General features: G+C 38.4%; 1 protein-coding gene across 4 annotated transcripts in view; it reads left to right on the top strand.

The window, feature by feature from the left end:
• Positions 1-21705, top strand: part of PDLIM5 (PDZ and LIM domain 5) — a 130893-nt gene that overhangs the window by 76962 nt on the left and 32226 nt on the right. Inside the window, exons 5-14 of one of the 4 annotated variants that reach the window (XM_086746127.1) lie at positions 1223-1240; positions 1546-1718; positions 3318-3354; positions 5655-5684; positions 7357-7491; positions 8309-8425; positions 12252-12446; positions 13163-13249; positions 13762-13917; positions 14781-14912. In XM_086746127.1, the coding sequence (XP_086602253.1) occupies positions 1223-1240; positions 1546-1718; positions 3318-3354; positions 5655-5684; positions 7357-7491; positions 8309-8425; positions 12252-12446; positions 13163-13249; positions 13762-13917; positions 14781-14912 (1080 nt within the window). Of the gene's footprint in view, positions 1-1222; positions 1241-1545; positions 1719-3317; positions 3355-3992; positions 5002-5654; positions 5685-7356; positions 7492-8308; positions 8426-12251; positions 12447-13162; positions 13250-13761; positions 13918-14780; positions 14913-21705 lie in introns of those variants that run through there. The other 3 variants (XM_086746126.1, XM_086746124.1, XM_086746125.1) reach the window with 3 other exon arrangements.

Raw genomic sequence — 21705 nt, 5'->3', positions numbered from 1 at the left:
CTTTAATTACTGTTTTAATTTTTCAGATCTTATTTTTGCCATTAACTGTTTTGATGCTTTACTTCATTTTTCTCTGTACTTCTTGTACTCCATCCTGGACATACCATTCTTTTTGTTTCTATACCCCTCCCTCTTTCAGTAACCTTGATACGTACATGTACTTCACTAATACTGTGTGTCAGTAAATTCAGTCTTTTGCTATAATTTTGTGTGATACCTTTCACGTAACTTTTTTTAAGTATTAAGTATTCTTTTAAGCTTAAGTATTTACTAATGCATTCCACTGAATGAACCTAATTCTTACTTGTTGACAATTAATAATTTGTATCATTCTCATTCATATTTTCCACCTTTCCTTACCAGAAACACTTTGGACATTAAAAATGTAGTGGGGCAGCAGTAGCAAAAATGGAAGTGGCTTTTAAAGGGATTTTTTGGGTAGAATTATTATGTCTTAGGAGCTAGTTGTGCAAGATAATCTCCTGTAAATTATGTAAAAATAAATGTATGTTTAAAGGGTCTTAAATATTAATACTTTGAGATAACGAATGTAGACCTTAGGAGTAATATACATAGTATGAATCTTCTATTATCTTTTCCTAAACTGATTAGTTCCATTACATCTTCTTGATATCAGTTACTGAAAGCAAAGTTTTAAAATCCTTTATTCTTGGAAATCTGCTAGCATAGGGATTGGTAATAGCATATAGGCTAATGTGGGGAAAATTTCCCCACTTCTTTGACTTTTCAGAGAGGATATCGAGCATCACTGTCTTACACTCCAGAGGATCACTACGTACACGTTCAAATGGCCTGGTTCTGATCCAGGCTTTGCTGACTGAAAAAGACTTGGTGTGTACCGGGTGGCCCACGGGCACAGCTAGTGCTTTGCCTTTGTGAACAAAGGGGAAAATTTGTCTGTGGCGCTTGATCTGATCTAAGTACACTGCCCTGTTTTACCAAAACAAACAAATCCCCCTCTTATTTCTGTAAAGAAATGGCTGTGAGTTTAGTTTAAGTTGTAAGTATGCAGGTTCCGTGCTGTAGTTTTGGTAGTAGAATATCACTATTAATTGGATTTCAATGCCCTTTCCCACAAAACTAGTTCAGTAGAATAATTAGCTGCACCTCTGTTTCAACTTTCTGACTTTATTTCTTGTTTTCTTTTTCCTGTTTATGCTGGGAAACCTTTCTCTTGCTGTCTTACTCTGTCATCTCCAAGGAAAACCCCACCCAAACGGTAAAGGTTTAAACATGTCAGTGTCTTGATAATACTGTCTTTTACTGTTTCAAATGTTCCAGCAGTGAAACAAGGAAAAATATTTCAGTCAAGTTAGAGTAATTATAAAGCTGTGTTTGGTTCAGAGAACTGAACCTGTGTTCAGGTGTGCCTGTGGAGCTCACTGCTGTGCATCTGCATCCAAATGCAGAAGCTGCCTTTAAACACTGTGAAAAGTCACGGATCTGTCCGTGTCTTTGTAGCTACCCCAACCCAGGTGGTCTCTGAAGCTTTTTGCTCACTGCTCTCTCCTCTTCTTGACGCAGCCCCCCGCGGAAGCACATTGTGGATACCTATACAGAGTTTTACCACACACCCACCCACAGCGATGCCAGCAAGAAGCGACTGATTGAAGACACTGAAGACTGGCATCCCCGGACAGGCACCACCCAGTCCCGCTCTTTCCGCATCCTTGCCCAAATCACTGGCACTGATCATAGTGAGTAGTTTGATGTAAACAAAATAAAAGTAATGACCTTGGATGGTTAGGTGTTTTTAAAAGCTGAGAGGGGAGAGGGAGTGGAAATAGTAAAAAGATTCAGTCCAATCTGCACTTCTCTTGGATAATAAACCTAGTAGGCAGAATTTTGGTGGGCTCTCTAAAAAAAAAATAATTTGAAAAGGCTATAGTAGGAAAATGTTTTTGTAAAACTCTCTAATTACTGAATGGCTCAGGACATATACATTACTGGATATTATTCCTTATTGAGTTTACTATTAATGCATTCTAGATAAATCTTAAAACTTCAAATTCTACTCCCAAAGATGTTAACAGATAAGTATTTGCTGTTTCTTTCTCCTCCTGTATCACCAAAATTACATTCCTGTTCAAATTTAATACTGTAGAAAAATTAAGGTGTTTTTAGGCATGTAGAAAATCTTTGACGGTCATACAAACATATGTGATCTGCAATGATTTAACCAATCAGAAGCATAAAGCCATAGCTCCTCAGTTTATTCCCAGGGCATGTTTCCATCCTCTGCTTATGTTATGGTGTTGTGATTACATGTACTATGAACTGAAACAGATGATGTGGAGAAGGTCATTCCCAGTCATATAATTTTATGGTAAAACTTCGATTTCATATTATCCTGTCAGTTATAATTCATTGGCTGACATCTGTAATGTTGTGTAAAAGCCATCGAAGTGCCATCAGAAGATTTGAACTCCATCGTGTTCAGACTGAGGCAGCTAATGTAGAGGTGATTGTTTCATTCTTCTGTTTTTCACAGCTACTGCTACAATAAAGGCAGCAGTGAGGAAATTGGACCCCCTCCCCAGGGGCAGATTTTATTAAATCAACTGTAGATTCTCTGGCAGAATTACTCTAGAAGCCCGTGATAACATCTCCTCAAATAAGGATTGTTGTCCACATGTGATAAATATTCTGAACTTGGATAGTTAACTGATTGTTTTACTGTCCTGCATTGCGCTAGTCTATTAGTGGATCATTGTCTATATCTGAGTTCTCTTCATTAATACTTGTAAGGGCAGAATATGAGACCTAAATGCCAAATAACATGTTATGCGGTACTGATGAATTAATCATATCGACAAATACTGTAAGAAAGTGACTGCAACTAGGTTTACCCAACTTAAAATCAGGACTGTGAATTTACATTATGCCATGTGCAGTGCTCTAGCACCTTCATGGGTCACAGCCTGGCTGCAGACAGACACTTGGATTATCACCCGATATAAACCCACTGGATCTTCATCCAAAAGAAATACCTCCCAAATTCCATTCATCTTCCCTTTCTCAACTCCTCTTTCTCAATGCCAGCGTGGAGAGTGGGCCAAGGGAAAGGGCAGAGACCAGCGGAACCACCTTTCAGCAATCCTGCTGGCAAAGAGGCCCTTGAAGTTTATAGACATACCTCATTTCCATTGGGATTTATTTAGAATTGAGGAGTCCTAACGAGCCTTGTTTTAATTTCCTGCTGTGGTGAATGCATTGGCACAGCGGGAGAATCTCAGTGTATGGTGGTACAGTGCCTTTAGTGCCTTAGAAAATAAAAATTTTCTGTTTTCTTGCAGTGAAAGAACCAGAACATGAAGCTGGGAAGAAGACTAAGTGAGTTGATGTTTTACATTTTTATTACGTTAATACTTTGCATGTCTTAGTTTGTAACTGGTAGTGTTTGGTGCATTTGTGTGACATCTGAGTGTTTTTAAAATGTTGCTTCTTTTTTTGCCTTTCACTTCAGCATGTAAAAATCAAGGTATTTTTCTGCCTAGACCAACCTTTTAAAATCTGTTGGTGCAGTCCAGTATTAATGTTTGTGCAGGAGTTTTGAGATTTTCCTTAAACTTGGACTCATTTGGTTTTCTGTGCGAGGTCAGCTTGTCGACATGTTTTCCTTTTCCTAAATCTAACCAGGCATTTTTTATTTGCCAGCATGGATCAGATGGCAAGGCGTAGCTGGAAAGTATTACCATTCTGGGCTGTGAGCGAGGGGCAGCTGTCTCCTTGCTTTGGCAAAAGTGTTGTTCAAAATGGGGACCAACCAGTGGCTAAATCTCATGGTTCTTGCAGTCAGTGAGAGTTTTTCTGCTGACTTTGCCTAATGCCTGATTCAGCTTTTTGACAGAGAGGAAGGCAATGTGCAGCTAGGAATAGTGCATGGAGATTGCATGCTTGCTTGTGAAAATACTTAAGACAAACTTTCTTTCTTTCTTTCTTATTTTTTCTTCTATCACTTCTTTCCACAGGGAAAAGGTTCCCATCCACGTCTTTAGCCCCAAATATACAAAATTACGTGACTGGCACCATGAAGTCTCAGCACGTGTTCTTAATGTCCAGTGATTTTACCCAAGTTGCAAAAGCAAAATACAAACACTTCCTTCCTTTCTTCTTTTCCATCTGCTTTGGAAAAAAAAAAAAGAAAAAAGAAAACTTATTTCACTAGCCTTACTGCAGGAGAAAATCTAGTCTTTTCTATACTTTTCTAACACTTTCCTACTGATATGTAAAAAATGAGATGAAAATGTTTTTGTGCTGATCACTAGTTGAGAAAACATACATATTTAAAACAGAACAACTTGGGTGACTGAATCTCCCAACGCAGGGAGGAGATGGCTGTTGCAATTCTTTTTTTTGCCTTGAAGGAGTCATTTGCATTGCTGAGTTTGAGTTACTGTAGGTTTTTAGAAAGCAGAAAATTATGAACTAAAGAATAAGAAATCATATTACTTTGATTTTGGGGCTGAGGGAAGAAGACGAAGAGGGACTGTATGCACTTATTTCAAACTCTTGTACTTAACAAGATAATGATCTTGAATTTCACTATATTTTTCAGTAGGTCGACTTTAGAGTGGTTGTAAATGTTTTACAAAGTAGAGCAAGTAGACGGACTACTTTTAAGCAATTTAAAAAAAAATTTTAAAATATTTCTGATATTGCAAATTGAAGAGCAAGCTCAGTATAAAGATTCTGCTGCTTAAACTAGTGATATGTTCATATTGTGGAAAACTTAGAAAAAATTGAGCACAATGTTGCTGTGTACCTGTAAGAACTTCAAGACATATCCTCTAACAAGAACAAGATAAGAACGTAGTATTTATTTATTTCAGAGTGAAGCTCATAGGCTTTCTTGTGTTTATAAAAGCTCCATGGCCCTATGGTTCTCCTGTAAAATAATGTATTATAGTAGCTACACATTCATTAATTTATGCTTTCTGAAGCTTGAAGAGTATTTTAATAAAAGTTGCTTTTATCTTAGCTCTGTCTGTTTTTCTTTTAAGTCTCTCCTACTCCTTAAATAGTCTTCTCATGCACAGAGCTGTCATTTCATTGCACTTTCACAGGTTATAGTGAGAGAAACAATTAAATCCCTGCTGCGTGGTAGAAACAATCTGAATTGTAAAAAAACATCGCAGTAGTGGAGTTCCTGATCATGTTAAAAATGTGATGTGTGTTTGTCAGAATCAGCTGGAGACTTGCAGAAATCAATAAAATGATTGACCTTTTGGGGGGCTATAGGTGTAAGACTATACTTTACTACTAAGTAAAACTTGCTCTCAGCTTTTCTAACGTTTATTGAGTCACAGAAGTTTCAAACCTCAAAGGTGAATTGTAAGGAACATGTAAAAGCCCAGTCTTTCAGAATTGCTTAATGAGAACCGTTGCAATTGGCTTGTAGTTTGTGCAGCTGACCTACACGCTGTTGTGATGGAACTGGTCCTGTGAGCAGATCGACGTCCACTGCAAACACTTCTGCAGACTTGGGGGGGTGGGTTTTGTTTTTATTGCACAACTTGGAAAACAGGAATGGAGACCTTTGGAAGCATTTTGAGCTTGTGTTTCGTTTTCAGATGGCTTATATGGTTATACAGTACAGCAGTAGCTTACAATATTTGTCATTTTATCTTTAGGAAAAGCCAAACAGAAAATGGAGACTTCAGGTAATAGCCAAGTTATCTAATACTAACAGTCACCGATGTGGATGCCTAACAATGCACAGCGTAAAGTACAATTAGATTTGCACTCTTAATGGTGGACCAAGGTGTATCACATCTTGCACAGCTTTTGGGTTAACTCCTTAGGGGTGGTAGCAGAAAATATTCTCTTTAATAATTTCACTGTTTTGATGAGAAGTGCCAATCAGTTTGATTTTCCCCCCCTCCCCACATTGTGTGACTCGGTAGTGAGTACTCTGTTACTAAACACAAGTGTGTTACTGAGTGCGCATACACCACAATATAATCATTTGATAGAGTACTGCATAATAAAGTAGGAATGTGAAGTAGTGTATTAAAACTGTTTTACTGTGTTTAAAGAGTTTTTTAAGAATGGAAAAGAAGATGGGAGTTTCAGAGGACATCAATGCAATGAAAACTATGAAAGATTATCACTTAGACTCTCTGTAAAGTTTTCTTCATACAGGCAGAATGGTTTGACCTTCAAGTATTTTTATGTTTTTGAGATGTCCTTAGGTAATGAGAGTATCTTCACATTGGTATTTAACTTACAGTTATGTTTATCTATCTTATCAACTCTTATCCCTTTGAAGGGTGAGTTGCTTGAGCAAGAAATGAAAGAAAAAGCCTCTCTAATCCAAAGTATAGCAGCTTTTGATTTGATTGAAATTAAACATAGATAGTCGTAGAGTCTATCTATTGAGGATAAGAGAATAGTTTAAGAAAGGCTACCAAAATTATTAGTTTCCTATAAATTCACGATAGCAAATCACTAGTACCAAAAATGTTTTATAAATTTGTGAAATTAATTTAATTTACTGCTTTAAAGAATGTCATCTCTTTGCCCCATCACCATTGCACAATACTTGTTGACATTAAATTTTGGACTTCGTTACTATTTCCAAAGCAATGGACCGCATTTTCATTTAGATGTGGATGACATGGCCTAGCTCATGTCTGATTCCAGGTATACATCTGGTCTTTGAAAAAATATTCTGAGTGGTCTTTAATATAAATGAAAAAGCTTACATGTAAGACATCACTTCGAAGGATATGACAAACAATGGAATAGAAACTTCTCTTCCATCAGTAATCTACAGATAAATATCTCAATTTAATAATATTCAACTTTTCAAGCACTGTCCAAGACAAATGCCCTGTGCATTTTTTTTTTAATTGTTGTTTATCCCTAAAGTGTAACCCACTAGGGATTTTTATGTGGATAAAAATTTCACCTTCCAGCAGCTGGAAGGACGGGAAATAAAAATAGAAAACCCTCACTGAAATGTGTAAATTGCACCTCTTAAACTAGTTACTTAAAGCTTAGAAAGGAAAAGTTGAAAAGTCTAGCCTTTATGTAAACTTTATTTACGTGTTTTAGTAACTAATTAGTTCTAATCCTGCAGCACCCTTATTCCAAGTATGTTTTAGATGTTCACTTTTAAACTTTAACTCAGGAACAGATTTGGTTTTGGCCTTGAATTGTAGAGTCAGTCATTGTCTTGAGTGAAGATGTGTCTGGATTTTCCAGATTTGTAGTTTAGCTAATCCATAGCCACTGGAAAATATTTGTCCCACTCTTGGTCAGTTCTGAAACAACCTGTCATAAATAATGTATTTATTTTTTTCCCCCCTAATGTCATAAATATCTGTAAAGCATACCTGCAGATCTACCTAATGGAGCAGGAGCCCAGGACACCTGTATTAATCTGAATAAAAACTCCGTAGCTACCCAGACTCTGGAGATGCCACCTGTACCAGAATTTCCATCCACACCTTTACCACCTATGAGGTCTGCTCCGTGGTCATTCCTACATCTGTCCAATAATTTGGAGCACTTAAGGCTCCCTACTTTATTAAGATACTTAATTCTGCATGCTAATAGATATATAAAAGAAGAGGCAGCAATGCTACTCCTGTGGCTAATTTAGTCTGCTCAAAACTTGTGGTTGTGTTTACTTTCTACCTCATAGTTTACTTTTATTTTTGTGTATTACAGCGAGATGTCTGATGGATGCTTTTCTTCAAGTAGAGGGCTTTAATACAACATTTTCTAGATTTAGTTTTTTTTTCCTATCGCAACTGAAAAAAAGATGGCATGTGAAAAAATACTGAGAAATATGTGGTCTAACCTTCACAAAACTAACATCCTAAAAAAGTTGCAGCAAAAGTTGTATAAAACTTCAGGAGTGAATCCCACTAGCACTTGTATCTGTTTCTTTTCCAGTGTTTCCTAACAGTTTTCCATCACGTGATGATGTATATATAGATAACTAAATATAGATATACACACACACATATGACTAAACATAGGTGTAACCTCTTTGTAAATATAAAATACTACTTGACTGAGTTTATAAGCAGTAGGACACTTCTGAACCTTCATTAAAAGCATGACACTTCCAAAGTGTATTGTGCCTCGTTTTATCCCCCTTATTTTGCTGTGAACGCCACTTTTTTCTGTGGTTCTTCTTTTTTTTTTTTTTTTTTTTTCTTCAATTTACTAACACTTTAATGCACAGTGTCTCCTGTGCAGCATACTATTTCAATGTGGATTAAAAATTTCCTTCTGTATGTGTCTCCATTTGATTTTATTACTGCGAATGGAGTGAAAATGGTGCTAGACCAGAACCTGCAGCTGCTCTTTTGCCGATAACAGAGTTCTCCCCTGGCAGTGTCCCCTCTCCCAGACTTTCTGAACACATTCCCGCAGCAGCTCCTGGGAGGTAAATCATTCAGAGGGGGTTTCAGTTAAGTTAACGGATCTATTTGTATGTTGTTCTAGCCTAGATTTGTCTATCTTGGGGGAAAGAGGGTGGTGTGTCACTTAAAATAGACTTTATGAATCTGCGATGACTAGGGATTTTACTGGAAATGGTAGGAGGGGGAAGGAGAAGAGAAAGGAAATAAAGCTGAGCAGATTCATGAACAGTCTCGTCCATACCAGTTAAAATAAGACATTATTTATTGTGTGTCGGTATGTTGTCAGTGAGGGTCCAACCTATCACTTGGATGGAGTAACTTTTCAGTTGTCTCAACAACTCAAACGTGAGTTTGGATTTCTTCAACACCCAGAAAAGTGCCTTTAAAATATAAAAATATTTTTTAAGAAGTGGATTGTTTTGCTCATAACACTGTGCAATGCTATGCTGGAATCAAAGAAAGCTAGATTATTACCTGGCGAATTTCCTGTCGTTGGAAGGGTAGGATAGCTTGGATAGCTTCATCGGCACTTATCTTGGCAGATTGGTGATGTTTTGGAGGTCATCTATGGGTACTAGACAACAACAGTAATTTTGGATATAAGACAGTGTCAGTAATTTAGAGGGTTATGATGCTATTGTTGAAGGTCAGTAACGTTTTCTGATGGTTTGTGTTTCATAGTGCAGATTTATTTATTTTTTTTTTAAATCCAAGTAGCTAGAGTTCACTACACACGCACAAGCACAAAGTTACAACATGAAACAAAGCCGCTCCTTTAAAAATGAGATTTGAATGAGCGGTGCCTGGTCCTGCCAGGCCCCTAGACAAAGAAGAGCATACAGGAATATACTGTTGCCCGTACCTGTGTGTGCTTTCTGCTGCTAGAAATCCAATATTAAGATTTGGGATTGACAGTTTACCCTTTAAAGCAATAGTCTCAACCAGCTGAGAGAGATGAGGGGAATTCTCATAGCAAAATATTTCAAGTCTGTTTTGTTGCAATGTCTTTTGAAGGCTTTTTTGATGTCTGCGAGAAGGGAGTACTTTCATGAGCTAACATGACATTAGTCAGGAAGGGATGGTGGGTGATGACAGAGATTTGCTTGGACAGCAGGCCAGTACTTTCATGGTAACCTTTGGTTTGAGCCAAAACAGAAAACGACTTCTTTGTGATGGTTTCAGCGGCACATTCTCTTAAATCCCAGGAAGCAGATGAAGTAGTTATGAATCACCAAAGATGAAAAATACACACAAAAAGGTATATGGCAATACTCTTGGGGTGTTGGTTTTGGTTTTTCTTTAAGCAGAAAACACAGAATGAAAAAGGCAGGGGGAAAAGCACTACTTCAATAATTGTCTTTCATGTCTGCCAGTGAAACTCTGGTATGATTACATCTACTGAGCTGGAGATACCTTGCAGATAGTGCTACAGCTACTGAGTACCAAGGAGTACTTTCTAAATCCTACCTCTGGATCTATGTCCAGGGAGAGGAAATTTAAGTCTAACTCACACTCAAAACATATGGCTCTAAATTTGTTATATGGAAAATTGAGCCTAGCAAGAGAGCAGCCTTAAAATAAGCCCCAGGAAATTATAAAGGACAGCTGTGTTCATGGTGGTTCAGGATAAGAGCTGAAGTATTTATACAAATAGTAAAAAAGTAGATGATTAAGTGTTTTCTACTCAGGACAGGCAGAAATCTGAGCAGCTTCTGCAGAGCTGTAGAAGGAAGGATTAGTATTGAGTGTGGGAAGGAGAACATAAATTATTTGACAAAGCTGTGTAGTCTTGATTCTCTCCTGAAATGAGAGGTTATCAGTGTTACAATTGTATTGAGTGTTTATATTTTGTTACTGAGCTGATGTCACTGCTTTTATAACACTCTTTTGGGTGGGAAATATACCCAAAGCTGATCTCCAAAACATCTTTTTTTTATAAAATGGCAGCTATCAGAAATCCGTATGGAGCAATGGGTGTGTGCCGTGTCAGACTTTTAGTAAAGCAGAATTGGGCCATCCAAAGGTCAGTAGACTTGCTTTTGCCACTAAAGCCCCACATTTGTTCTCGATGACTGGCATAGGTCTTTATTGTCCTAATGGGTTCCATCTTTTCTTGGCTGAAGCTCTGTGATTTGTACCACCCACTCTTGAACTACCAAGAAGGAGAGCAAGCTTTCTGTGAAATGTGTGAAGGATCTGGATTTGATTACTGGATTAAAGTTAGATTCGCTTCTTATAAGGCAGACTTCATAATATAAAGCATAATGCTTTTTTATTGTAATTTTAATTCTTTATTGAAAGCCTAAACTAGTCATATGGCAATATAGCTATCTGCTGTAATTTATAGTGTATTATTACTTATTTTCTTATATGCAATGTCCTCCTATAAGTTTAACAGTAACATATTTAAGAGCAATTACAACCTTTCCAGAAAGTTGCAAAAAGTAATCTTAAAAAGTCATCCTGGCAACTTTAGACCATGTTAAATCACAGAATCTGGCACTTCCTGAAAAATATATAATGATTACAAAGCAGATTCACTGCCAGCAAGTCTTTAGATTGCTCTTTCATATACATGCTTTTTACAGTCATATAGACCTACTTTTATCTTCCCTTTGAATGGAATTATTCTTGATCATCATAAATACAAAGAGTTAGTATTAAATAATAGGCATTAATCCTGATTGTTATTGTCTACTTTCTGATTAGTTGACAGCCAAGAATATTCTCTGCAGAAATTGTAATCTCCAAGAGTAATTGCTTACTCCTTTTCTAGCTACTGCCAAGGCAAGTGAAATATGGAAATACAATGAGTATGTATGTATGAATGAATAAGATTTGGAGTCAGCTTCCTCTCCCTTTGGAGCATATACCCTGTGTGATTTATTCCTCTTCTCTTTGCCTTCTTCACGACGCTTTCTGTGACTTATAAAGCTTCACAAAGATGCTGTATGAAGTTTTGGAGAACTTGAGGGCAACTCCAGGAAGGGATATAATCTCTGTATACCTATGTTTTGTTGTGAATTATTGTAACTGCTGCTATACTCTCCTAAATTCAGCCAGATCTCCTTTTTGGCTGGTTTGACATTTCCGCATCAGTTTGCCTAAACAACTTCCCTTGGTTTGTAGCCATCATGCGGAAGGGAATGTCCAAAGACAGGAGTTGCTCATGTAGTTGGCAAATGAGGATCAGATTGGGGAAAAGAGGACATCTCAGATTGACTGAACAAAAACTTTCAGATCTTTTATAGTTGTCTTGGTTTGATGACAAGCAAAAGGAAGTAAAATATGGGGTAAAAGTGCTGCTTTTCTGTGGTGAATGCTACTTGTCCTTCTGCTTTCTTTTACTTCAGAGAACTTTTGTTTGAGAACCCTTTGGAAGCCTTACCCAAGTGCGCACCTCATCCCCCTGCAGTTATTCAGGTTTTAAATACCAGCAGCCAAGTAGCCACAGTGTGTAAAGTGTCATCTACTCACACTAGGTAGAGTTTCTTATATACTGGTTGTGTTCTTGTTTAAGTTTGTTATCTATTTTTTGAGTAACTGCTTTAAACTACCCAAATAGTTTGGTTTTGTGGTTAAACAAGCCTGGTTCTAAGCTCTCAAGCTTCAGCTGTAAAAGTGCCCCAGAGACCCAGTTTCAGCATGTTCTGATTCCTAGGGGACGAGTATTTGGTTCCTAGGGAAGAAAAAAAAGCCCTCGTGCTATTCACTTCTTTGTATGAAAGATGCAAGAACACCAGGTAGAAAGAGTTGTCCATTACTGTTTGGTATTTTTAATCAAATGAGATATTTTTTTCCTCCATATGTTGTCTTGTTATAACTACTTGTTGAATTAACATCAACTAGGAAAATAACTGCAGAGTTGCCTGCTCCAGATGCAGCAAGCTTTTTGCCAGCTGATAAAGCGCCTCCTGTCCCTGCAAAGTCCTCTGTGGCCACGCAGACCTCCGAGCCTCCCCTGCCCACCGCCACGGCCGTGCGGCCGCCTTCTGCAGCCCCACCTGTGGAAACGGCCCTTGTGCTGCCTCCCGCTCCTGCCAGGTACATCCAAGCCACCTGCATTAAAAAGGCACAATCGGAAACTCAGTTTTTACATATGGTTTCACCTGACTTTTTTTTAAGATGAGAGTGTCAAACTGGAGCGGCTCATAGGTGTCTCTTGACCCTCATGGTGCTCTGAAAATTGGAATAGCAATTAGAAGTTTGAATAGCTTTTAGACAAAAATTAGAAAAATAATTCAAAAATTAAAGTGTCCCTTAGATGGACGTGGAGAAACCAGTCAAGGGTAGGAGATTCAGTTGGAAGGTGACTTTGTTGTCAGAAGTTGGTGGCGTGAGGTGAATGTATAGTGTTGAAGTGTGGAAGAAGGTTTTTGGAAAGGCACAGCAGAGTGTGCATAATGTATGCTGCTTTGATATTCCACACTTTAATCACCTGGCTTTCCAAGGCTAGTCACCTTTGCTATAAAATGTGTATTTTTGAATTGTCCAATAGCCTGAAGTTTTTGGAGGAGAATACAAGCATTAACTTCTGTAGTGACAGGACATCCAGAGTACGGTGTTTATCAATTTGGAAAGAAAGTGTTTTCCTCAGTAGCTAACGCTCTGGGATATTAAACCATACCTGTTCTTTTTTTAAGGGTAAGGAGGGCTTTTAAAAATCCTTAAATGAACTCCTCCTGAGCTTTAGTTAGCATTGCCAGAGGCATAATAAATGTTTGATTAATGACTTTTCTTCTCTTGCTGCTTTTGGGCAGGCATGAAGCATCTCTGCCTATTTGTGAAACAAATTCTTTCAATAAAATCTCAAGCTATCAGTCTAAATCATCTGTAAGTCATACAAGGTAAATCTTTTAAGGTATATATACAGCAGATTGCTAGGTATAAGCAAGGTTTTCATGCAGTATTTTTGAGTTTAAATCCAAGAAGTGATGTGTAGTTCTATAAGTGCATGGAGTGTTTTGACTTCTGAAATTATTTTTAAAAATGCACAGCAATTTTGTGGATAATCTTCAAATTTTAAAACAGAGCTTGAGTTATGGATTCACCATGGTAGAAATTATTTTGGAGCCAAGGGTGTGAGGCAGAGCCTGGGATGGGGAATTTGAAGGCTGATAGATGCTGAATCCTCACTTGATGAGGGGAAAGTTTTATTTGTGGTTGAACTCAAAATTGTTGTTTTCTACATTAGTATTCAAGTGGCTAATACATTGCTCTGATGCCTCTGTGAACTGGAAACCTGCAATCACATAACTTTCCAGTGGGTAATGCAGTTCAGCATTGTATTGTGTCTCTGTCAATCTTTCCTGTTCTCTATTCTGTCCTTTTCTCTGTTTGCTCCTCTGTTGGCTCAAAGCTTCTGTGCTAGAAAAGTACTGCTGGAAAATCCTTTGGGAAGTCTGCCCAAGTCTGCACCTGCTCCTCTTCCCGTTCTTTCTCCTTTCAAGCAGAGATCAAAAATTAAGAGCATGGCTGCTGCTGCCGTGTCTGCTGCCGTTGCTATCCGGGCCAGGTAGACATCAGCTTTAAATGGAACGTTTTATGGCTTGGTTTAATAAAGTTCATGCTCACACAAGAATAATCGGTTCCTGGCAGCGATGCAAAATCAGCTCTTTCGCAATAGCATGGTGAGCGAGTCGTTAGATATATGCAAGGCTCCCATGCCATATTTTTAGCTTAGCATCAGACTGCTACTCTGAACCTTGGTGACTAATTCTACCTTTCTGATCCTCCTGATATCTGTTTTATGGTTTAGTCAATAAACTAACAGTAAATAACAATTATGTTACACGAGTGACAAAGAATAATCTGCATCTTTTGGCATTTGGATGCTTGAAGATAGTAGCTCTCCAAGTTGCATCTCAGTCTTTATTGAACTGGTTTTTATAAAGGGTTACTTAGACCAGAGGCGTCATGTTTTTCAGTCATGCACCCATATCAGTAAAAGACTTCTGAGCGTGCACCTCCAATATACATATATTTATCTATTCTAAATTTCTCCTAATGTACTAATATATTATGTACATTATAAAACATACACAAAACCAAATTAAGAAAGGATGAGAAAAATAAACACTATTTTCAAAATATTTTCTGTTTTACTTTATTAATGGTAAAACCAAAATAAATAATAAAAATTCTTCTCACACCCCAGTGGATTGTCTTGTGCACACCCTGCAGTATATGACCTCCATTTTGGGGACTGGTTATTTAGACATAATTTCTAAATAAGTTTTCTAGGTACAGTTTCTCCATGCTAGTACAGAACTTACAGGCTTTTCTCAAGGGTTTTTTTGGGTTTTCAGTGGTCCCAGTCAACTTGAACTTTGTTTGATCAACTAGTTTGTTTATGTGATCTTTTTAAACGCTTGCTAGACTCTCTGAACCTAGTGTCTGCCGCTCACTCTTGGATGCCCTGCTCATCACGCCTGTCGCTAAACCTCCTCTGCAGGCCATCGGGCCCTCCAGGAAGTCTACAAGTGCTCTGGAGTTGCAAAAGAGCAAGAGGTATTGTCTGAGTGCGGTGCGTAGTTGGCACTAAGGACTCGCAAGAAACTGGCTTCTCCTTCAAAGCCTATTTCTGTTGTCTGCATGCTTGAAGCAGCCTGCCTGTTGTGGTCTTTGTCACGAGGTCATCAACCCCAAATCCTACCGGTTTCACCTCTTTGCAGAACTAATCTGCACCCAGGTCTTGCCGATGGTGTTTGTGCAAGTCCACCATACTAAGCAAAGATTTCCTCACCCTTCTGAGACGCACGGTGCTACTTATGTGTGTCATGAACATCCAAGGGAGTCACTGTTACTCTAAATAGCTGACTGAAGAAGAAACAAGATATTCTGGCTTGAAACCTCTATCCAGGTGAATTATTTGCAACAGTTCCTTGAGCAAGTGAACGGTGTGTTAGGCTGCGAGGGTGCTCTGGGAACAAAGAGCTGCCGTTTTTCAGAGCTCACTTTTAACGTATAAAAATCAAATAACTGACATGCAGTGCAGCAAATAACTATTTTAAAACTTATTTGCTGTCTGGACCCTTTGTTCCAGCGCTGATTCTGTTCAGTGCACAGGACTTTTTGTTCTCATTTCCTGACCGCAGCTATGTTAACATGGTGGAAAGCTACTTTTATGTAATGGTATTCAGCCTCAGAGGCAGAAATCTATTTGGTTATATTATGGGATGGCATGTATTAAGTAATACTAAAGAAGAAGTAATTTGTGGGTTTTCATGTACTTATTTGCATTTTCACAAGAGTAAAACCCTTCTAGATAGAAGGCTCAATTATAAGTAGAACTGAGATCCACTTGGTGTAGAAATTTATTTTAAGTAAGAAGTTTTAGCTCTTTCCATCCTGTTTCATGGCTTCCCAGGTGACCTCAGTCACTACAAAAGGCTAAAGTAGCCCTAACTTTGGGGAAGGGAAATGGTAGTTATTAGACACAAACAGACAATCTTAAGTTGTATCAAAATTTCTAAGGTTGTGGCATATCCACTTTAAAAAGGAAATAATAATATTAACAGAATTATAGTGGTATAACACAGGCTTAAATACTAATTTTCTTTTTGCCACTTAATGATAGTTATTAGCAATTCTTTCTATGTATGCATCCAAAGGGAAAACCTCTCCAGGGGTTCTGATAACTGTACACCATGGGTAAAGTCCAGGACATGCTACCAGCAAGACTTTATTCTTCAGCTGTCGTGTTTGTTTACTGATACTTTAGTAGAGCTAATAATGATGGTGAAAGTTAATTCCCTGACTTCCCTTTTCTTTTTTCCTTCACTTGCTAATGTGCAGTGTTTATGGCATAAGCCACAAATGAAGGTAGATTGTTACAAGAATGGAAACATTCCCGTTCCTGACTCTGAACCTGGCTTTATGTTTATCCATCGTTCCATCACCGTATGGGGAGAAATTCCCCTAGGTTTAAAGGTTTGGTTTTGAAGATGCAAACACTTACTTCTGCTATAAAGTGGAAATTCCTCAACCAACTCTGGTTGCTGTCCTTTATGAGTATGTGTGACTGCCCATTGGGAAAGGCAAAAAGCCATGGAGAATTTCTTTCATCCCACCATAGCTGAAGCACAGTTTTGAGATTTTTCTTTGTTGTGCTCTTCTGATCAGCAGAGCTGAAGAGACACATGCCAAGGAGCCAGGAGGTATACTGGGAGTACAGAGACAGCAGTGAAAATATATGAACATGCTCAGAAGACCTCGTTGGTGTTGGATGTATCAAGATCCAGATTGAATGGCTTGAAAAAAACATCTACAGATTCTTAGGTTTTTTTATGTTATTTCTAAACTTGTAAAGATCAAATTTTCTCTTAAACCATTGCCAATAGCCAATAACCTGGTTCAGGTTGCGGCATACAGGCTGTGGCCTAGGGCCATAGAGGAAGCATACGATTTTCAGACTGTTAGGGACATCCTAAGTAGGATATGACCTAAAATTTGGGAAATGTGATGTAGTAGTACTGTTAGTCTGAGCACGTTATGCATAAACTGCATTTTTGAAGGATTCCTCCAGTTAGGGGGAAGAGGTTGCTGGTAGATGGAGCCATAGAAATGAAGCTTTATGCTGCTTCATGCTAGTGAAAAAAGGAGCACAGCCTCATTGTATGTGTTGAGAAACATGTCAGAAAAACACATAAAAGATTTTAAACTATGCTTACAATTTACTGTCAGTAAGTACTTATTGTAATTCAAGTTTAACAAGTATCAGGCAAAACTGATCAATTATCAGTTAAAAAAAAGGAAAAATATAATAGATTTGAGAGAAATGTCCCAATGAGTGTGAGAAACTGGCTATTAAAATGTCTTTGCATTACTGTCAACTTAATGACATAATATGTGCATGAATATAATGCTGAAAAATTATTTTAAACAGTAGCTCACTTCACAATAGTTGATAAGGAAAGAGAGCTGAAATCTTATGTCCCATAACTAAAGAGATGAGTATACAACATTGTATGGTGGAATAAATTGTTCAAAAAACATCTAGCTCGGCCAAGAAAGCCAACCAATAAGCTTAAACAGCTCTTGGTTTTGTGTTTTCCGGCTCTATCTTGTATAACTTTCATGAAAAGGCAATGAATCTATTTTACCCAAGTAGCTTTGGCTTGTTTGCATTATTTCTGGGGGAAAACTCAAGAAGGTTGTAGCTATAACAAAAGCAGGTTTTATATTTTGTTCTGCAGTAGAGTGACTCCAGAAATATTTCACTTTTATCCCTCTTACTTCGTTGTCTCTGTTCCAAAAAGCTGGCTGTCTTAAACTGCTCTCTACTGGGTAGCTGCCAGAGAACTTGACCTCTTTCTGACTTAATATCTGTTATTCACTGGCCTGAAGTGGTGCTGCACATCCACACATTTTCTTCCCCTACTAGACTCCTCATAAATTGACCTTTTTTTTTTTTTTTTTTTTTTACTAAGCTAAGAGTTCATCCTAATGGCAACAGCATAGCCTTAAGTTTATGGGAGTTTGTGTTTTTTAACAAACTACATATATGCAGCAAAGGAAATGATGTATTTAATATCTTGCATTTCCAAAAATTGGAGCTCTGATCTAAAATTAAATTGTGTGGCAAAAACACTGTGAAATTTTGGGAGACATTAGCAAGAATGCACATTGACATGGCTTTTGCTTTATCTACCTGACACTATGCCATGTACAATTACTTAAAATGAGGATAGTCTGGCCTTGTGAGGTAAACAGTGGTGTTGACTCTGAGAGAATACTTATTCTGAAAGATGATTTGAATTGTTTCTGTGTACAGCACTGCTTACAGAAAGGTTATGTACACCCTCACCGTACCCTGATATGGAAATACCTCCACCCACACAACTTTCTCTGCTCTTTCATTTTATTATTTTATTTTGCATTTTCTTCTTTCTTCCAAGTTATTGGGACACTCCTATGATAATATGAAATGTAAATACTGTTTTTAAAAGCTGACTAAGACCGTGGGTTTGCAGTAGAGGTGGGAACAAGGTCAGGACTCAGTATTTCTTGCCTTCTGTTTCTCTATTGTTACACCAGAAAGCCCTTGCAAAAGCACATGAGTATTTCCCTTGTTCATGTGGTTCTATCATCGTTCTTATACCTGGCTTTTTCTGATCTCCTCTATATGTCTTCACCTAATGTGTATTTTGATACTCCACCTGAAGTACTGTGTCCAGCTCCGGAGCTCACAACATAAGAAGGACATGGACCTGTTGGAGTGAGTCCAGAGGAGGGCCACGAAGATGATGAGAGGGCTGGAGCACCTCTCCTATGAGGACAGGCTGAGAGAGTTGGGGCTGTTCAGCCTGGAGAAGAGGAGGCTCTGGGGAGACCTTATTGCATCTTTCCAGTATCTAAAGGGGGCTTACAAGAAAGATGAGGAGAAACTCTTCAGCATGGCTTATTGTGATAGGTTGAGGGGTAATGGTTTTAAAATAGAGGGAGGTAGGTTCAGACTGGACATAAGAAAAACATTTTTTACTATGAGAGTGGTGGAACACTGGACCAGGTTGCCCAGAGAGGTGGTGGATGCCCCATCCCTGGAAACATTCAAGGCCAGCTTGGACGGGGCTCTGAGCAACCTGATCTGGTTGGAGATGTCCCTGCTTCTTGCAGGGGGCTTGGACTAGATGGCCTTTAAAGGTCCCTTCCAACCCAAACTATGCTATGATTCTGTGATTCTATACTGTCTGAAATGCATCATGTGAAGTGCATGACTTAAACAACATCGCTTAAAACAAGAAATTAAGATCTGAGATTCATCTCAGCTGTGCTAATACCTTGCTTTGGAGAAGCAGCTGTATAACAGTTTACTTGGTCTTATGGCAGACAAATCATTCTTTCCTTACTTAGAAGTTGTAAAATTTCTTTAATATAAGTGTTTTGAAAAGTTCATGGTTTGGTGTTTTTTTTTTTTCCTTCAGTGCTGTATCAAGCACTGTGTGTATGTTTTAGAAGCCATTTATTCAGGTTTCTACAGTGTGCTTGATGCCTGCTTGGGGTTAACAGACAACCAACAGGCAGCAATGGGTAATGCAAGGGAAGTCTTGATTTTTCTTAAACTATTTTGATTTTAGAAGCCATAAAGCAGAATCAAGGCTATCATATTCCACTTGGTTGTGCCAGAAACCAAGAGGAGAGATTTGCTCATGTCTTTGGTGGGTTTGGTTTTTTTTTATCTTGTTTTTGTCTTTAAAGATTTAGTGTTCTTGAGGGAAAATAACCTCACACAATTCCTAGCCATCTGAAGAAAGAATTTACAGACTGTCTCTTAGATACTACATGACCTTTCCTATCAGCAAGCTTCCTCAGACCACAGGGGACTTGTTCCCGACTCATGCAGTTGTTCTGGACAAGAAGTGGGAGTTAAAATGTCATTTATAATCCAGAGAACTATTAGGAAAATACTGATGTAGCAGACTGAGCTCAGGACTCATATGGTAATGTTTACAGATGGATAACCTGGTATCTTGGGCTTGCATGAGGGAAAAAGTCTACCCAGACCTCTTGAACCTGCTTGGGAAACTCTGAGAGATTTGGCCCTTGTTACCATTTTAGTGGTGTTAGAAGTTACACAACAACAAGCTGTATTTCATTTTCAGTTAGGACCGTAGCTTCTCCTTTGGCTAATAACAAGATGACACATAGTTATCTTCTCTAAAGAGTGTGTGAAGAGGTTCTAGGCAGCATTGCATAGAAGTTTCCATGGAAGGATGGAGGGTATGTTTAGGCATCTATAGCCCTAGACCATGTCTTTTTGTTCTATGGGATTTGTGGGGGGAGAAGGGGGTGGGGGTCAAAACCTCTAAATACATTCAGAAGAATTTTCCAGTGCAAATTTCTTAAAATGCTTCTGAAACATGTACAGCCTTTTCTGGTGCGCCTGATTCTGAGAAAGAAGCGGGTGTGGTATGGATGCAAATAACCTAGAGTGGTCTGTGAAAAACTATTGCTCATTTCATGTGTAACCTTCTCCAGAGGTTCCTTGCCCCTCGCCTCTCTGTAGCATCCAAGAATCTCAGTACCGTGTTCAGCAAGGGGACGAGACATCTGGCAACTGTCTTGTTCTCCCTGTCCTCCCACCAAAAACCAGGGTGTAATATAGTGCTTGATATTTGTGAAGAAAGATGAGGAGGAATAGCAGGGGAATTATTACTTGCTTTTTAGTCTATTTTGCCTGTTTCCACTCCTGCTTTTGTTGATCAGGAGGGGGTAAGTTGGAGGAGCCTGTTGTGAGCTCTGGATAAAGTTTGCACTGGCGACACACACACCTGTCTCTGCCCCCAGGTCTCAGACTGCCCCCCCAGAAACTTGTTTCTTTTTCGTATGTGTCACTACTCTGGTAGAGTGGGACTCTACTGTGCAGGAGTTGTTCTCCATGGAAGCTCCGGAGAGTATGTCGTGTATGAGCTGGCATATGCCAAAGAGAGAGTTATCTTTGACTTGCTTCTTTGCTAGACTTTTCTCTTGGGCTTTTGTAATCTATTTCCCTTGCAACCCACTTTCAGGATTATTTTGATTAATCTTCCCATAACTTACTAAACACACCATAGGTTCTCAGGACACAAGATTGGGTCAGTCAAGGCTCATATTCCACCGTTCCTTCATTCTTGCAGTGTGGAAACCCTTTGCTCAAATCTTGACAGCAGAGCATTCATATCTTGCAAGCAACATCATCTTTCTTAAAATGGATATGACTCTTGGTTGCATTAGTTTTCATCATGGAAAACTTTCATTTTTGCTGTAAATATTCATCAGGTGGAGAAGGAATAATTTAAGAGTTACAAAACAGAGTTAAAAGGTTAAAACTAGAATTAGAAGGTAGGCTTGTCATTAATAACAGTACAAGTGTTTTGACACCAAAATGTGCTTGACCTGAACCTGACCTATGAGTGTCATCTGGGAAGTCTGAGAAAGCTGCTCATGCGGAACTTGGTAAACACATAAGGTTTATCATTCCTTCTTCAGTTTTCTAGTGACAACACTGAAAAGCAGATGGGAGGTCTCTTCCATAACCTATTCATTTTCTTGAATTTCTGTATATATTTCACTCTCTTCAAACCATGTATTTGCTAGGTAATGAATCTTGATTCGTCATTGTACAATATACTAGTGAGTTACAAAATACCAGTAGGGCTAATTGTGGGTATTGTACAGCTACTTTGTGGAAGGTAAGTGCATTTCTGAAAAGACACATATTTATAAAGATGGATAAAAATAATTGGAGCTTGAGTGTTTCTCATCGTTGAAGAACATAAAGGAAAATGTTGAGGCATGAATGTGAAGAAGTTTAGCGCGTAAA

Source organism: Chlamydotis macqueenii, chromosome 4 (genome assembly GCF_036417535.1).
Source record: "Chlamydotis macqueenii isolate bChlMac1 chromosome 4, bChlMac1.mat, whole genome shotgun sequence".
Classification (NCBI taxonomy): domain Eukaryota; kingdom Metazoa; phylum Chordata; class Aves; order Otidiformes; family Otididae; genus Chlamydotis; species Chlamydotis macqueenii.
This window is presented reverse-complemented; position numbering and strand designations above follow the sequence as displayed.